Source organism: Myxine glutinosa, chromosome 2 (genome assembly GCF_964187855.1).
Source record: "Myxine glutinosa chromosome 2, kmMyxGlut1.1, whole genome shotgun sequence".
Classification (NCBI taxonomy): domain Eukaryota; kingdom Metazoa; phylum Chordata; class Myxini; order Myxiniformes; family Myxinidae; genus Myxine; species Myxine glutinosa.
In genome coordinates, this window is record NC_136262.1 from 243,170,615 (window position 1) to 243,187,514 (window position 16,900).

Here is a 16,900-nt window from a genome sequence, read left to right on the forward strand (position 1 = left end):
AAAGGCAAAATGTGCTTCCTATTATACCTGTTACGTCTGCCCTCTTACCTGTACAGTGTGGGCTGAGGATAGGGGCCGACATCGTAGCTTAAACGTACACGACCTCTGTAGATCTCCACTGCAATATGTTCTGTTGCGTCATTGTACAACAACATTCCGTTGTCCTCATCTGTTGCAACCTTTCAAAACAAAAGTAGTTTAGATCAGGATTACTTTATTAGTTTATCAACAACAACACTATTAACAAATAAGCCATTAACAAATAAGCAATATTGAATTTTTACAATAATCCTGCAATTAAAAGTTATATTCAATGCCCTGATTCAAAGAGGAAAACTAGAAAGCATCTCAAAATACAAAGCACGTTGGCGTCCACTTTGAACTCAAACTAAACTTGATGAAAATGACAGTTAAACTGGAGCAATATGACTGTGTCGCCAATATGCCTCCGCGTAATCTCTGCACGTGACAACGTGTATATGCCCTCGCTCACTGTCCTAAAAATAAACAAGTTTGATTTAAATCCCTCCAGCTGTTCTCAAGTATCACATTTTTACAAGACAGGACAGGTTTCACATCGATCGGTGAAGCCGTTTCAGAGCTGTTAAGGGATTAAAAAGAACATCGGCTTTCAAGCTAATATGGTTGCCAAACCACGTGACATTTGGCATCAAAAATGTACACTTTGCATGTGTATGGTTTGGGAATCACGTTTGTGAAGTTTCGTGATCGGATGAAGTTTGTTTTTCTATCTAAGATGGCTGCTAAACCACGTGACCAACGCCATCATTTTCAAACTATATGCAACAATGGTGTTAGATGACATTTGTAAAATTTTGCATCGATAGGGTAAGCGGTTTCAGAGTTATAATTATTTCATATTTTCCTTCAATCCGATATTGCTGCCACACCATGTGACCAATGACGGTTTCATGATCAACTTTTAATCACCATGCCTAGTCAATGACACACATAAAGTTTTGAGTGAATGGATTTGCTTGTTTGGGAGAAGATGCTTTTTAAAGGTTTTAGGTTAAATCCAATATGGCTGCCAAACCATGGATGGGTCATACATCATATGCATGCAATTTCAGATTTTTAGGATAAGGCATTCGATAAAAACATGTATGGCTGGTATACCGCTTCACCTATGATGTCATCATTATCATGCTTTTGTTCCCCATTGGGAGTCCTTGACAATGTGCCAAGTTTCAAATTTTTCCATTCCGCGGTTTCAGTGAAATTTTTTTTATAAAACAGGGCCAAAAACTATACATATCAGGATATCTCAAAAAAGTTGTCGATGGATTTGGACGGAATTTGGTGGACCAGTTGGGTGTATGACAAGGACAAATATATTCGATTTTGGTGAAGATCTGAATATGGATTCGGATATGAGAATTATTTAATTTTTTCAGTGATTCTTCACCATTGGGAGATATGGCCAAAAACGATACATACCAGGATATCTCAAAAAGTTGTGGATGGATTCGGACGAAATTTGGTGGACCAGTTGGGTGTCTGACAAGGACAAATATATTCGATTTTGGTGAAGATCTGAATGTGGATTCGGATATGAGAATTATTTAATTTTTTCAGTGATTCTTCACCATTGGGAGATATGGCCAACCAGGTGGAGGTATGCTCTCTACTGGGTGCCGTTGTAGTTGATAGCTGTGCCCTCTCCGTGAGTATGTTGACCCCACCTAATGCCATTCAACTGTTCCATGAACTTTTGACCCCAATAATAGAAAAGTGGGGTCACCGATAGGCAGACGAGGGATGAGAAGAGTCTACAACAGCAAATTACTGAACACATGCTGGAAAAAAATACCAAGAGCAATATTTGGGAAGGTTTCTTGCCATGCTTCTAAATCAGGAGGAAAGAACGATTCCCAACTTTGATCCCAAATCCATATATCAATGTACAGACTTGGCATTTAATATGGAATATATTTTTTTTTCTTGACTTGGGTTTACTTTCTGAACTCAGTATATCAATCTGGTGAGTTTATTTTACCCTTCGGTGATGTCTTTGTTGAAAGAACCATGTCACTGATTGTCTTTCGCAGCAAGAAGTCAATAACAGGATTATATCACAGGTGGCGTGACAAAATGTAAGGACAGGTACATTTGACGATTGGCTTCACAATCGGGTATATAAGGGTTGTTGCGTTCTGTATTAGTGGAAAACAACTGCTGCACGTCTAGAAAAGTTATTGCCGCTTCCTCTGGAGATGGTCCGTCAACTTGACAATGCTGTTTGTCATGGAGTGGTGGCTTTACGAAATTCCGGCATGAAACAGCGTGCTATTGCTCGGCAGTATGGCATCACTCAAGGTCAGGTGTCAAAGATCCTGAAACGAAATGCTCAGAGGGGTGTCCCTACTCCAATACCGAGGCCAGGACGTCCACGCAGAACCACAAGGAGAGATGGTCGCCAGCTGCACCGGTTAGTCTGCAATGGCCGTACCAAATCAGCTAATCGGCTTCGGGCTGAGTGGCAGCAACTGACAAATGTGCCTGTATCCAGAAGGCTAGTCAACCAACGACTGGTTCAAGCAGGCTATCGTGCCAGGCGTCCCCTGAGAAAGCCACGCCTGACCAGACAATACAGCCAGCGCCGATTGCAGTGGGCGAGAGAGCACCGTCAATGGCAGCCAGGACACTGGAATCACGTGACCTTCAGTGACGAGTCTAGATTTCTGGTCTATCGTCAAGATGGCCGCGTCCGAGTGCGCAGACAAGTGCATGAAGCCCACAACGAAGATTGTATAGTGCCAAGAGTCCAAGCTGGAGGTGGTGGGGTGACCGTTTGGGCTGCTTTTCATACAGGGGGCAAAACTGACCTGGTTGTTCTGAATGGAAACCTGAACCAGTTCAAGTACAGGGTCATTCTGGAAGAAACATTGCTTCCATTTGCTCGTGCAGCCTTTCGAGGAAACTTTGTCTTCCAAGATGACAATGCACGGCCTCATTGTACTCGCATGATCCAACACTTTCTTGCTGACCGTGGTGTAGAGCATATGGAGTGGCCTGCCATGTCCCCGGATATGAATCCGATAGAGAACTTGTGGGCAGAATTAATGCGTCAAATCGACAACTTGGACCAGCAGCCTGCCTCTGTGCGTGAAATGCAGCAGGCTATTGTCACTGTATGGCAAGCGATTCCTGTCCAAACCTTGGCAAATCTCGTGAACAGCATGCCTCGACGTGTACGTGCTCTCCTGAATGCTCGTGGGGGTTACACGAAGTACTGAACTGTAATTTTACTGTCCGTAATCCCAGTCATAATTTAGCTTTTGTTTTTGTTGAATTTTTTTTGGGCTAATGTGCAAAATAAAGAGATACTTCTGGAAAACGTACAGAAGTTTAACACAGTACTGTCCATGAATTGAGTTCGATATCAGTTTACATCACTTTCAAGGATCCATTTATTTGCTTCGAAATGTCAAATGTGGTTTTTGTTTCTTTTAAAGGTCACATTAACAAAATCTAGAATAATTTCAACATAATTCCAATGAACTTTTGGTTCTAAGTCATCTTGAAAAGTAAGTTCACCCCCACAAAAAAAATATTCCATGTTAAATGCCAAGTCTGTATATAACTTAACAGTAATAATAACTAGAGGCACCTGAATTCCCTTCCTCCATCCAAATTCAGAGCAATTTAAATGGCCTCCCCATTTCGGGATTGGAATGGAATAATTAGGTTACACTTTACAACAAGGAAGTACAACAGGTAAGGCGTTTAATTCGCAATCATTTGAAGGATTGAGGGACAATCTTAATATAGAATGTCATAAAGGAGTTTTGCATCTCTCCGTCGATGTTCCAGCCAACATCGCTCACAATGCGAAATCGGTAAAAAAAAAAAAAGCTTTCGAGTGTTCCTGGTTTCCAAACCTCAAGCGCAACATTCATAGACAAGACTTTGAGGCCAATGACAAGGTCAAGATCACTGGAAGTGCGTTTTGAAGTCTAATAATGAAATCTTTCACGTACACTGTTGGAGAAATGTCGGTGGAAGTGTGACCTTTAAAGAGATAGGATTGAAAAGTAATCTAGATGTCAATCATCTCTGGTTATTTTTTTGTTCAAGTTCAAAATGTCGTTTATCAACCAGAAATTCCTTTGGGAACCATAAAGGTTGCAGAAAACTAAACTATCGAAAACTTTGCTGTTTGGGCTGCGTACAGCACTGGTACTCGGGCACTGAAGTAAACACCTGTACGGTGCCTACTCTTCCAGAAAAAAGTCTCAGCAGGACCGACAAGTAGATACACATCACTAATACGATTACTCCACAAACGTATGATGCCACACAGCTTTACAGGAACACCTTTCCCGTTATTTCTGTCCCTCTTTAAGAAACATCATCATCATTATTTTTCATTCAACTTATGTCCTGTTGGAGCACCTGCATGGTGATGTTTGCTTGGGGCTGGCCTTTCAGTGGACCTAGCTCCAGAAACGCATGCTTCTCTAAGAAGCTGACACTCGTGAGCTTCTCGCAGTTTGGACCCGAGTAACCAGACAGACACTGGCATACAGGTTCGCCTCCAGATTCCTCCAAGCATTGCCCACCGTTCCGACAGTCATGGTACTGGCAGGCACTCGTTTGCAGGAACACCATGGGAGGCGGACTCTCACACATCCTTCCGCTGAGGGAATGCAGTGGACAGACAAATGGGAAGTGAGATGTGAGAGGAGGGTTGAAAAGGGTTGAAAAGGGTGCGGGGGTGTTAGGATGCAGGCTTAACAACAGATGGGTCGTTGTTCAGGGAGACAATGATAAATTGAACAGTTTGCAAATGGAGAAGTATTTCTTATTTTTCTTGACACTGAAATCTGGGCTCGTTGAGAATCTCACTGACTGAAGACAACAGGTTCACAAACCGGCAGGGGATAAAAACGAGGAGAGACAAACATGTAGCACATGACAGATAGAAAGCTCGGAACAGGGCAGGAAGAGGGTGGGGGAACGTGTCAGTGAGATTAGAAGAGGACCGAGTATGGCAGAAAACATTAGGTGACGATGGACAAAACTCTTCAAAGAATGGAGGAAGTGCCATGAGAAAACAGACACAGGGAGTCTGTTCCACAGAAAAGAGCAAATAGAGGGACGAAGTAAAGAAAAAATGGACTTGGAGTTCTGGAAAAATATACAAACCAGGGACTGCAAAAAAAAAAAAAAATTGCACAGATTTCCTTTGTTGAAGATACAACAGAAAGTACAAAATGTAATCAACCAACGATACAGATTCAATGATATTATGTATTCAAGTTTAATACTTTGGACAAGTCTGCTGAAAGAAATGGCATACAATAAGCAACATGCATGATTACCTGAAGCCGTGCAAGCATTGACAAGAGTACCCGTCCATGGTAGGCACACAGTGGCCTCCATTTTGGCATTTGTTTTTGAAGCAGGCATCAGAGATTGTTTCACAACTTTCTCCCTTGTAGCCTGGGGTGCACTTACACCTGTCGAGAATCCGGGAGAAGAGGATGGCATATAAAAGGTAAATTGAATATCGGTGTGAATAACCCTGCCAGAACACTCAACACTAATTACATTTGTGATGGGACATGAGAACAAAGTTTGTGTTTTTGTAATGTACTCGTAGTTCAGTTGTTTGTATGCTTTCCATAGAAAAAGATCCTCGTTTTTGAGGTTTGGCTTTGAAACGCTGTTTTCATAACTTGGCAGCAGGTGGCACTGCATTGTTAGACATAATGTATCCTTTTGTTTAAAGATCACAAGGAAAACCCCCTTGGGGAGGGGGATATTATTAGTATTCATATTGTTTTGTAATAACATTAATATTATGCTATTATTTCATTAGTGTTGTTATTACTTTTGCCATTACAAGTGACCTTGCAAAAACACCACGATAAGCAATCTCGGACAACTTAACAAAGATTTTACCCGAGGCAGAAACCCCCCTTGGGGAAGGGGGCAGGTGGGAAAATAAAAACTTGATACAACCTTCGTCATGCGACCATTATTCTTCCTCTCAAGTTTGGCTGTGTTTGAATAAGTAACGACTGAATGTATTGCGGTCAGACAGACAGACACCAAATTGCGTATTTTACTATGATCAGAGGCATCGACATAGTACATACAAAAAGTGTGAGTGGGTATGGTGGGGGTGCAGGGATGGAAATGATACAACACACAACAACAACATGCATTTTGAGGCCATTTTCCCTACTAGAGCGGGGGTTAGCCTTGTGGTCCCCATGACAATCTTCTCCATTTTGCCCTATTTTCTGCATCTCTCCTTGTTAACCCCCTTGCCCGCATTTCTTCTTCCACCATCTTTAGCCAAGTCTTTCTCGGTCTTCCCCGTCTTCTACTTCCTTCTACATTCATTTCCATCACTCCTCTCAACCAGTCACTTTCATCCTTCCTCAACACATGACCAAACCATCTCAACCTGTTCCTCTTCACAGCATCAATCACAGGCTCTATTCCCATCATCTTTCGCAATTCATCATTTGTCTTCCTCTCTCTCAACGATACTCCGCACATCCGTCGAACCATTCGCATTTCCACCCTTTCCAACCTTCGTTGCTGCTCTACGTTCATTTCCCATGTCTCGCTCCCATAAATCATAACACTTCTCACACATGCAGCATACACCTTTCCCTTCAGCTTCAACGACACTCCCCTCATCATCAGCATGCCACTCAATTCCCGAAACTTCTTCCATGCACATCTCACTCGAGCAACCGTTGCCGAGTCTGATCCACCTTCTCCATTCAGCATGTCTCCGAGGTAGCAAAATGTTTTCACACCTTCCAGCTTCACGCCATCTCCAAGATCCAACTCAACATTTCCGCCATCTGTAGCTCCCTCTGTGCACACCTTACACTTGAATGTAGCTGCCACACTGGTTAATAACCCTCTCAAACCACTACATTTTTGATGAACCCACTCAGCGCACATTGTACATTGAATGGAGTTCACTCCACCACCCTTCCTGCACACAGCACACGGCCACTTCCCAGTTCTTTCCACCTCACCACATGCTTTACCACTTGCCATCACCTTCGTCTTTCCGATATTCACCTTCAGACCTTTTGTCTCCATACATTCCTTCCACGTGTTCATCTTTTCCTTCATTCCATCCATACTTTCCGCAATCAACACCAGATCATCTGCATACAACAACTCCCACGGTAAACCCTCCTTTACGTTCTGAGCTAGCACCTCCATCACAGCTACAAATAGTAGTGGACTTAGTACCGACCCCTGATGCACTCCAACCTTCACCTCAAACTCACCACTGTTCCCGTCCTTCGTCCTTACAGCTGTGCGCGCTCTTTTGTACATTGCCATCACTACTCTGATCAACCATTCCTCCACTCCTAACTTCCTCAATGCCCATGTCAATACTTTGCGTGGAACCTGATCGAATGCTTTCTCCAGATCAACAAACCCAAGAAACAACTTCTTCCTCTTCGCCATGTACTTCTCCTCCATGTACATTTCCAACAGGGATGGAAATGATAGATATACATATATAGAACACAATGTACATATTCACATACACATAAAGCACGTACAGTCGTGGCACCCTTGGCACCCAAATATTGGCACCCTTGCACCTTTTTCAAATAACTCACAATTTTCTCGAAAGATAAGTTGAAATTGACAAAAATATTTTGTCTCCACAATTCTTTATTTCACTGTTAATATTACAGGACTTTGTTTTTGATTCAGAACTTAATATATCCTGTTAAATCAGAAAATAAAAAGAAATGGCATTGACAAAATTATTGACACCCGAGACTTAATATTTGGTAGCACAGCGTTTTGGACAAAATAACTGCAGTCAAGCGCTTCCTATTGCCATGAATGAGCTTCCTTCACCTCTCTCGTGGAAGTTTGACCCACTCTTGTTGTGCAAACTGCTCCAGTTCTCCCAGATTTGAAGGGTACCTTCTCCCAACCTCTGTTTTCAGATCTCCCCACAGGTGTTCAATGGGATTTAGATCTGGACTCATTGCTGGCCACATCAGAACAGTCCAGTGTTTTGTCTTCAACCATTCCTGGGTGATTTTTGAAGCATGTTTGGGAATCATTGTCCTGCTGCAAGACCCATGGCCTTCGAGGGATACCCAGCTTTCTGGCACTGGGTTGAACATTGCGCTCCAAAATGCCTTGGTAATCTCCTGATTTCATGATCCCATGCACTCATTCAAGGCACCCAGTGCCAGAGTCAACGCAACAACCCCCAAAACATTACTGAACCTCCTCCATGTTTGACTGTAGGGACGGTGTTCTTTTCTTTAAAGGCTTCATTTTGTTTTCTGTAAACATAGAGATGATGTGCTTTACCAAAAAGCTATAATTTGGTTTCAGCGGTCCACAGGACATTGTCCCAGATGGATTTTGGCTTGTTTACATGTAATTTAGGGCTATCTTTCAGCTGTGTGGTCCTCCTACCAGTGGGGTCATCCTAGAACCATTGAGTTGGCAATGGATGGTGCGAGTTGAAACTGTCGTACCTTGTGTCTGCAGGTCAGCCTGAATCTGTTTGGCAGTTGATCGAGGTGCTTTCTGCACCATTCGAGCAATCCTTCACTGCAATTCTCGATCAAGTTTTCTCTTGCGGCCATGTCCAGAGAAGATGGCTACAGTGCCATGGGCCTTAAACTTCCTGATAACATTGCGTACAGTGGACACAGGAACATCAATGTCTGTGGAGATGGACTTGTAGCCTTGAGATTGTCCATGCTTGGCTACAATCTTGTGTCTGACCTCCTCAGACAATTCTCTGGTTTTCTTTCTTTTCTCCATGCTCATTGCGGTACACACAGTGACACAAAACAGCAGAATGACTCCTTTTCTCTATTCAAACTGGTTGAACGAGTGATTTTTATATTGCAGGCACCTGCACCTCACCATCGGTGAGTTCAATTCCAAAGTAAAGGAGAATCACCTGCTGCTTGAAATCTAATTATTTTTAACAACTTCTCAAAGGTGCCAATAATATTGTCCGGGCCATTTTAGGATTTGCGTGTGGAATAAGCTAAGATTTAGTAATGTTTCAGCTTTTTTTTGTTTTGTTTCACTGCAAACCAAGGAAATCCATCTGTGGATTCCAAAATATTTCATAATTTCAACAAATTTATGGAATAAATGGTGCATTATTTGAAAAAAGTGCAAGGGTGCCAATATTTTTGGAAAACTACTGCACACACTGCACAGGTGTGTCATATGGATTGTGTGGGGGGTCAAACATTCCTGCCTTTGTGTGATACATGCAGCCCCACAATCTTTGCGTATTCATCTGTGTTTATGTCATCCGATAATTGCTTTCCTGCTGGCAACGACCTTGTGCTTCATGCAATGTACAGAATAATGATCCATCACAATTAAAATTAGTAATTGCCAGCTTGTACGATTAAAATATTCCACCAATTAACATACCGGTGACAAAATCTAGCAACTCATTTCCTGAGGTTGTTTCACAAATTAAGTTGGACGGAATTGTTAATAAACAGTCATAATTTCTCTTTTAACCTCAACATCATTTGTCACGGAACATCTATTTCCAAACCCAATAATAATGGAACCTTTCTTGACCCAGTTCTGCAGGCCAAACGATGATAATCACACCGAGGTAATGGCTCATCTTTTTAAAGGACTGCTGTTCTGGGCTGCAAACACATAATGGCATCCAAAGGAAACATACATACATACATACATACATACATACATACATACATACATACATACATATATATATAAGTTCAAAACACACCTGGTCACAAGTGTGCCGCACTGACCGGGTCCTCAGTCGAGGTCCTCAGCATCATCCCGTTTCGGCCCTTCAACCTCGATACGGTCAGCTAAGGTGGGCAGTAGGGGCACATACCGAAACGGGATGATGCTGAGGACCTCGACTGAGGACCCGGTCAGTGCGGCACACTTGTGACCAGGTGTGTTTTGAACTTATGTTTGTGCTGGTGCTACCAGTGACTCCGAGGAAAGACTGGGTGGCGACCAGGAATAGGCTGGTGACGCTGGAGAGACAGCATTGGGGGCAGGTGGCCTTGTCAGAGCCGGATGGGTTGTGTGCGTAAGGTGGGTGAGGAGGAGGTACAGCAACGCAGTGCCTTTGAAAAGGGGACACATAAGACGGCCAGGAGAAACAGCCAGGTAGCAAGCCACAGTGTTGTATGTCCTGGGGTTGTACTTCAGCAGGGAAAGGATGTGAGGAGGAGAGTGAAATGGCCAGGTATGGGAGAAAGGGAAGTATAAAGGTGGGTGTTTGAGTGTTCCACCATGTTTGTTTGGTGCTGTGGATTCTGGATGTGGAGGCGATTTTGTTATTGTAGTCTGCATTCGCACTGGCTGGGGGTGGGGGTATGTACGCATCCAGGTGTAGTTGCTGCATGTGGATGTGTATGTGCCCCTGCTGGCCCACCTTAGCTGACCGTATCGAGGTTGAAGGGCCGAAACAGGATGATGCTGAGGACCTCGACTGAGGACCCGGTCAGTGCGGCACACTTGTGACCATGTGTGTTTTGAACTTATATATATATATATATATATAAAAATATATATATTTATTTATATATATATATATATATATTATATAAATATATATTTATTTATATATATATATATAAACCAAGCCACTAATATTTCACTTCATTTTAAAAGACTGCAGTAATGTGACTCCAGGCTTGTCTGAGTTATAGTACTCAATTTGCCATTCCCATGGTATTTGAGGCTGCGAGCAGATATGCTTCAAGTCTACAAGTGATTGAATGGTGTCGACAGGATTGATTCTAATTACATGTTTCAGAATAAATGAGAGTCTTACTCGAGGACATGCCACGATGATGTTTGAGCCACAGTAAGAATGAGAGAGAGACAAAATGCGTTCTCCAACATAATAAATATTTGGAAGTATCATACAGAAAAGGTTGACACAGCATGCAGTGCAAACATGTTTAAAACAGACATCAAAATCAACCAATTGAGTACAAGATCGACTGCGCTTCACCTCCGTCCAGCAACCATCTTAAGATGTTGCAACAACTTATCATGGCATTTCCTTCGGGCACTCGTCATGGCTGGTGCAGACATGTGCAGAGATGTGTAATCATTTGCTTCCTTCCAGGTTGCTTTGGCAATAAGTGTGCATGGATAATTTATTTCGATTTCGATAATAAAAGCGGACAGAATATTTGCATCAAATCAATAATCACTTGTCTAAAGGAAATCAGCTGAGGCAAGGTTTGGATAATTGTAAAACAACCCAATAAACACTTTTTGGCAACTGAAATTTTTTTTGAACGGGATAACGTGGATGCAAATAGCTAATGCTGTGATTTAACAACATCAGATCTGAGAGAACTTGCCAAAAAATGGTGCATGCTGTGTTCAAATGTTTTTGGGTGTTAATGTTGCGACATACTGTCGTGTCACCGTGACTGTTAATAACAAGTCGGGTAAGGATCCGTAAACCGTCGAAGCAGTCATTTCAAGGATGGCTGGCTTAATGCCAATTTGGAGACAATTGCTTGCCCAAGCAGAGGCGAGTGATCTCATTCTGAGCATGAACTAACCCCACAACAGTTATCAGGATTTTAACCGAACCTAGATCCTCCAGGGAGAAGCCAATTATTTCGAAACGAGCGACAAGCGGGAGGTGGACCGAGCAGAGCAGGTACCCACAACTTAAGAAATAGGGATTTATGATACACAAGACTCAGGCACAAGACACGTTTACGGACGGATTCAGTGGACGGATACATACAATATAGGATGGTAATTAATGAATAAATCCTTATCTATCTATAATTCCAGTAATCTCTGTGTGTATGTTTGTATGTTTGTATGTTTGTATGTTTGTATGTTTGTCTGTGACCGCTGTTTCTCGACAACCACGGGTCCGATATACTTGAAACTTGCCAGGTATATTGCTGGGGACCTGAGGATGTGCCTTTTCAAGGTTTCATATTAATCGGACAAGTAGTTACCGAGCTATGGCGATTTCTTTACCAAACTCTGCAAGCCGTTCGCTTTGGACCAAACCATTTCATGTAAATAGAGGGGGGGGATTGTCACCGTACTCGCAAGCCGTTCGCTTTGGACCAAACCATTTCATGTAAATAGAGGGGGGGGATTGTCACCGTACTCGCAAGCCGTTCGCTTTGGACCAAACCATTTCATGTAAATAGAGGGGGGGGATTGTCACCGTACTCGCAAGCCGTTCGCTTTGGACCAAACCATTTCATGTAAATAGAGGGGGGGGATATAATTTTAGATATATATATAGTACGGGCATGCCCTAGTACTGAAAATTACAATAATAATCTAGGAGCCCGAACAGAAACTTGAACATGCACTCAGACAGATGAACCAGGCAACAATTGCTGAAAGCTCAAATGCCCTCAAGGGAACAATTCTATCAACTCCTCTTGCTCTCACTTAATGCGGCACAGTCACTCAGGTACTGCCTTCCCACTGCCAGCCCAGTTAGGTGACGTTCCGTGGCTCTGTAGCAAAAAAGGTAGCAGCACTCCTTGCCAGAGGGTCTAGCCAATAACACGCTTCATTACTGCAGCAGTGTGAGGGGACTTCTGGGGGGCCTGCCACAGGGGACGACAGTGACGGCACCGGTGGTAACGTCACGTCCTCTGGCCCACACCAATGTCGGAGGGAGGGTAGGAGAAGGAAGCAAACGTTGTTCCGTGTGCTCAATGACATCACAGTATTAACCTATGGGTTTCCTTCACCTCCCCATGCCTGGGCCTTGCTGGTTAGACAGGAAAAATCTAACCTTAATCTAACCTCTCTAGAGGCACACAACACCACCTTCCAAACGACACACAAAAACAGCACTTAACCTAAAAGTGAAGTCTCCTTGTTACAGGGAAAATTATCTATCCTACACAAGCACATGGTCCATGTTAAGGCCTCACACTTTACGAACTGCCGTGTACCCCACACACGTAACAATATGGTACATTATGCAGTATTTTGAGGTATACCTGTGCCCTAGTATACTGCATTCAAATAATCTCACATGTCATCTTGTCATCTGTTGTCCAAAGCATGAGCAAAAGAATGACAGTCATCTTCTATAATCTCTCTATAATGCAAGCAATCTCTGTGTGTCTGTGTGTCTGTCTGTGTGTATGTCTGTGACCGCTGTTTCTCAACAACCACTGGTCCGATCTAAGTGAAACATGCCAGGTATATTGCTGGGGACCTGAGGATGTGCCTTTTCAAGGTTTGCTATTAATCGGACAAGTGGTTACCAAGTTATGGCCATTTATTTAGCAAACACATACGTTTTGTACGTGAACGAAGGAACAGCGAAGGACGAGCGCGAAGGAACGGCGAAGGACGAGAGCGAAGACCGAAGGAACGATGAAAGTTTTAATTTTTCTTTGCACGTATGGTCAAGCTACAGTGAAGGAACCGCCTGTGTTTGTTGTTTCTGCCTCACGGTTTGAAACATTGAAGAATTGGCCATTAAAACTAATTTGCGATTAATCGTAACTGCGATATGCGAACTTCCGGACAGTGAGGACTTAACTTCTGGACTTAGGGATAGTGACGACTTACTGTCTCGATTGTATCTTACTACTATCTTACTATCTTATATATCTATACTATCTTATCTATCTTATACTTACTGTCTATATACTTAGTCTATATTATAGATTGATTGTAGTTAAACACAATGCCCCAATCCATTCGTCGTTTACGACAGCGAAGGAACGAAACTGCGAGTCGTGCACGCGCAATGGAATCTGATGAAGCACGAGCTGCTCGCCTGACACGCGACGCTACACGCGTGACAAGGCGTCGTGCAGCTGAAACGGATGAAGAACGAGCTGCTCGCTTGGCAGACAACACTGGACGCGTGACAAGGCGTCGTGCAGCTGAAACGGATGAAGAACGAGCTGCTCGCTTGGCAGACAACACTGGACGCGTGACAAGGCGTCGTGCAGACGAAACGGATGAAGAACGAGCTGCTCGCTTGACACGCGACGCTACGCGCGTCACAAGGTGTCGTGCAGAACAAACGGATGAATGGATGAGAACAAACGTACGGGCACGCACTAGTAATAATAAAAGAGAATGTATGCCAGTCAGTTAGTGTGTGTGTGTCTCCTCCATAACTCGAAAACCATGAAACCTAGCAGCCCAAAACTTTGCACGCATACTATAAGGGAACTCCAAGGGAGTGCATGAATGAAAACTGGGCGTTTGGGTAAATTTAAACACACCTTTTGATGGTAATTAACTGCTTGCCTTCATGAAAGGCTTTATTATTGGTCAGCCCAACTTCACCTCGCAGGAATCTTAGCTGCCATTTTGTTTTGGCCTATTCAAACCTTCCTTGCCTTGGAAACACGATCTACTCACATGGATGAATTAAAATATCTAATCGAAATCTTGTGTTAAGGTAAGAGGATCGGATCCCATGGACTAAATAAGTGTTGAAACCTGGAGTGAAATCTGAAAATTTAAAGAAAATATCGATTCTTATAACTAAGCTTATTCGCCCAGAGTTGGCTTGTTCGCCCACTAACAGGGAACATGAGCTGGGTTAAGACTGTTTGCCTGCATCGGCTGGAGAGCATATCCTGAGAAGATTGAGGTAAGTGCTGTGTATGTATCATCTGTGTCCTTTAAGTCATTGAGTGACTGAAATGGCACTTAAGATATGCCTGGTCATACTAAACATCGCCCAGAGACATCTGGAAAAACTTTTTTTTTTAAAGCAAATGAACACTTGTCTAGCAGTCGGAACTGCTGCTAAGCTCAATTTTACAGTTTAATAGTTGAAATTTGGCTCAGGTTAAGAGATTTTAGAGCTTATCACATTCTAGTTGTAATTAAATAAAGGCATGAACACCACCCAGAGACAAGAATTGCATGGGAGCAGAGGAGGGGAGGGGGGTTGGGAGGAGTTAAGCATGAGGGAAGGGGCAGGCAGCGCCAAAGAATATGGCGTTATTTTAATAACGTACAACTAAAATGTGCTGTTATTTAATTATAACTTTATTACTGCCTCAGAGAGTTCCAGCTCCATGATAGGTACATGGGGTTACAGATGCAGTAAAAGTGTCACCCCTCAATGGAAGCCCATGTTATAATCTCTTAAAATGGCATGTGCTGTTTGATCATGCTGTGTTAACATGCTGTACTCCATTTTGTTCAATCCTGTACTAATGCTGGCAGACGGGACGTCCCGTTTTCCATCCACCCATATCCGCCCTTCCCCGCTCTACCCCCCTCATCTCCCTCTCTCTTCTCCCCCCCCCCCCCCCCCCCACCATCTCTCCCCTTCCCTTTCTCTTCCTCCGGACCCCAACTGAATCCTCTCTCGCTTTTGTCTCCCCCTCTCTCTCCACCCTTCTTCCTGCCCCCGCTTTTTCTCTGCCCCCTCTCTTTTAGTATTTTCACCAGTCCAGAGGGATGGGGTTGGGAGGAGGAGTGAATCTTTGGTTGGGAGGGGGGGGGGGGGAAGGGTGGGAAGAGGGACAGGAAGGAGTGAGAAGGGAAGGGGTCGGACTCTGGAGGTAGGAGGTGGGAGGATGGAGGGGAAGGGGTGTGGTGGGTGCTCGGAAGGAGGGGGTAGGGGTGGGAGGAGGGATTCTGCATTGCCTGGCAATGCCAGGTATCTTTGCTAGTATATAATAATAATTAACACTCGTTACCTCAATGTGAATGGAGGGTGAGAGGAACTTAAAAAGCATTACTACAATTAAATATTCTTATTATGCAAATTGTCTTTACAAATCATTGCGAAAATGCATACTCGTACTGTAAAGTTCTCATCAAATTGGGGGGAAATTTTTTTTTAAATGACCATATCACTGTTGTTAATTGTTTTTTTTTAAATCAAAATTGTCAAACATTTGAGGCTTTATGCTGATATAAAAGAAACTTTGTTCAAATTTTTTTCTTTTCTATTTCATTCCCTTTTTTTTCCACACTGCCATTTCACCTTGACCATTAACCCAGAGGGGTATGATGTAAATGAAGGGAAATGTACCTTACTCGAGGCTACACATAAAGTGCAATTTCATTCCATTCTGATCGTATCGGTCAGGCCTCAGTTGAGTTTTGGTGAAAAATGTTTAAATGTTTAGAATTGGGTTATAAACTTAAAATAGGTCAAGGTCAAATAAAATTATGTCAACCACACATATTTTATATTCACATTCTAGATGCAAAATTTCATTGCGAAAGTCCCAGCCGGCTCCGCGATACAGCTTGGAAATCGGGAGTGTTGGGAGTGAAGAAAGAAAAATAAATAAATAAATATTCTAAATGGTGGTTTAGTACTTCCAGGAGTCTAAGAAACACTGTGGTTTCATTAAAATTGTGGGGAACTAATTGTAGAAACAAACCCTACAACAGGTATAAGGTATAAGCCTAAAGGGGGGGGGGGGGGGTGGAGAGGGGGCAGGTGGGGCTTAATGATTGGCTGGATTGGTCAATAATAAACCATCAATTGAATGGGTCAGCAGAGCTTTAGGCCTTTAATGGGAAAATATGGTGCAGAGAATTGACCGAATTTTGCACTTTTGGTTAAAGGTACCAAATATGTCATTGCATTGTATTATATAATCAGCTGATCAAAATTACATATAGGCACACTTGAAATTCATTCAAAATGGCGGCTCTTTTCAGAATAGCCACCAAGCACTTAGCAACCTCCTCAACCTTCTACCCCACTTCGCCAAAGCTTTTAAACAGTCTTCCAGATTGCAATTTTTTTTAGTTAACTTTCTAAACTTGACACATTTGTAACACAGTAAATTACCCTGTTGATCAACATTATATATAACGTCACATAAAGTTCATTCAAAATGGCCACTTTTTCAAAATGCCACGGCCACATAAA

General features: G+C 42.9%; 1 protein-coding gene across 1 annotated transcript in view; it reads right to left on the bottom strand.

Moving 5' to 3' along the window:
* LOC137420701 (slit homolog 2 protein-like) overlaps positions 1–16,900 on the bottom strand; it is a 709,809-nt gene that overhangs the window by 17,887 nt on the left and 675,022 nt on the right. The window contains exons 31-33 of the mRNA XM_068105981.2: positions 5,349–5,486; positions 4,420–4,663; positions 49–179 (exon numbers count right to left, since the gene is read on the bottom strand). Coding sequence (XP_067962082.2) covers positions 49–179; positions 4,420–4,663; positions 5,349–5,486 — 513 coding nt within the window. The remainder of the gene's footprint in view (positions 1–48; positions 180–4,419; positions 4,664–5,348; positions 5,487–16,900) is intronic.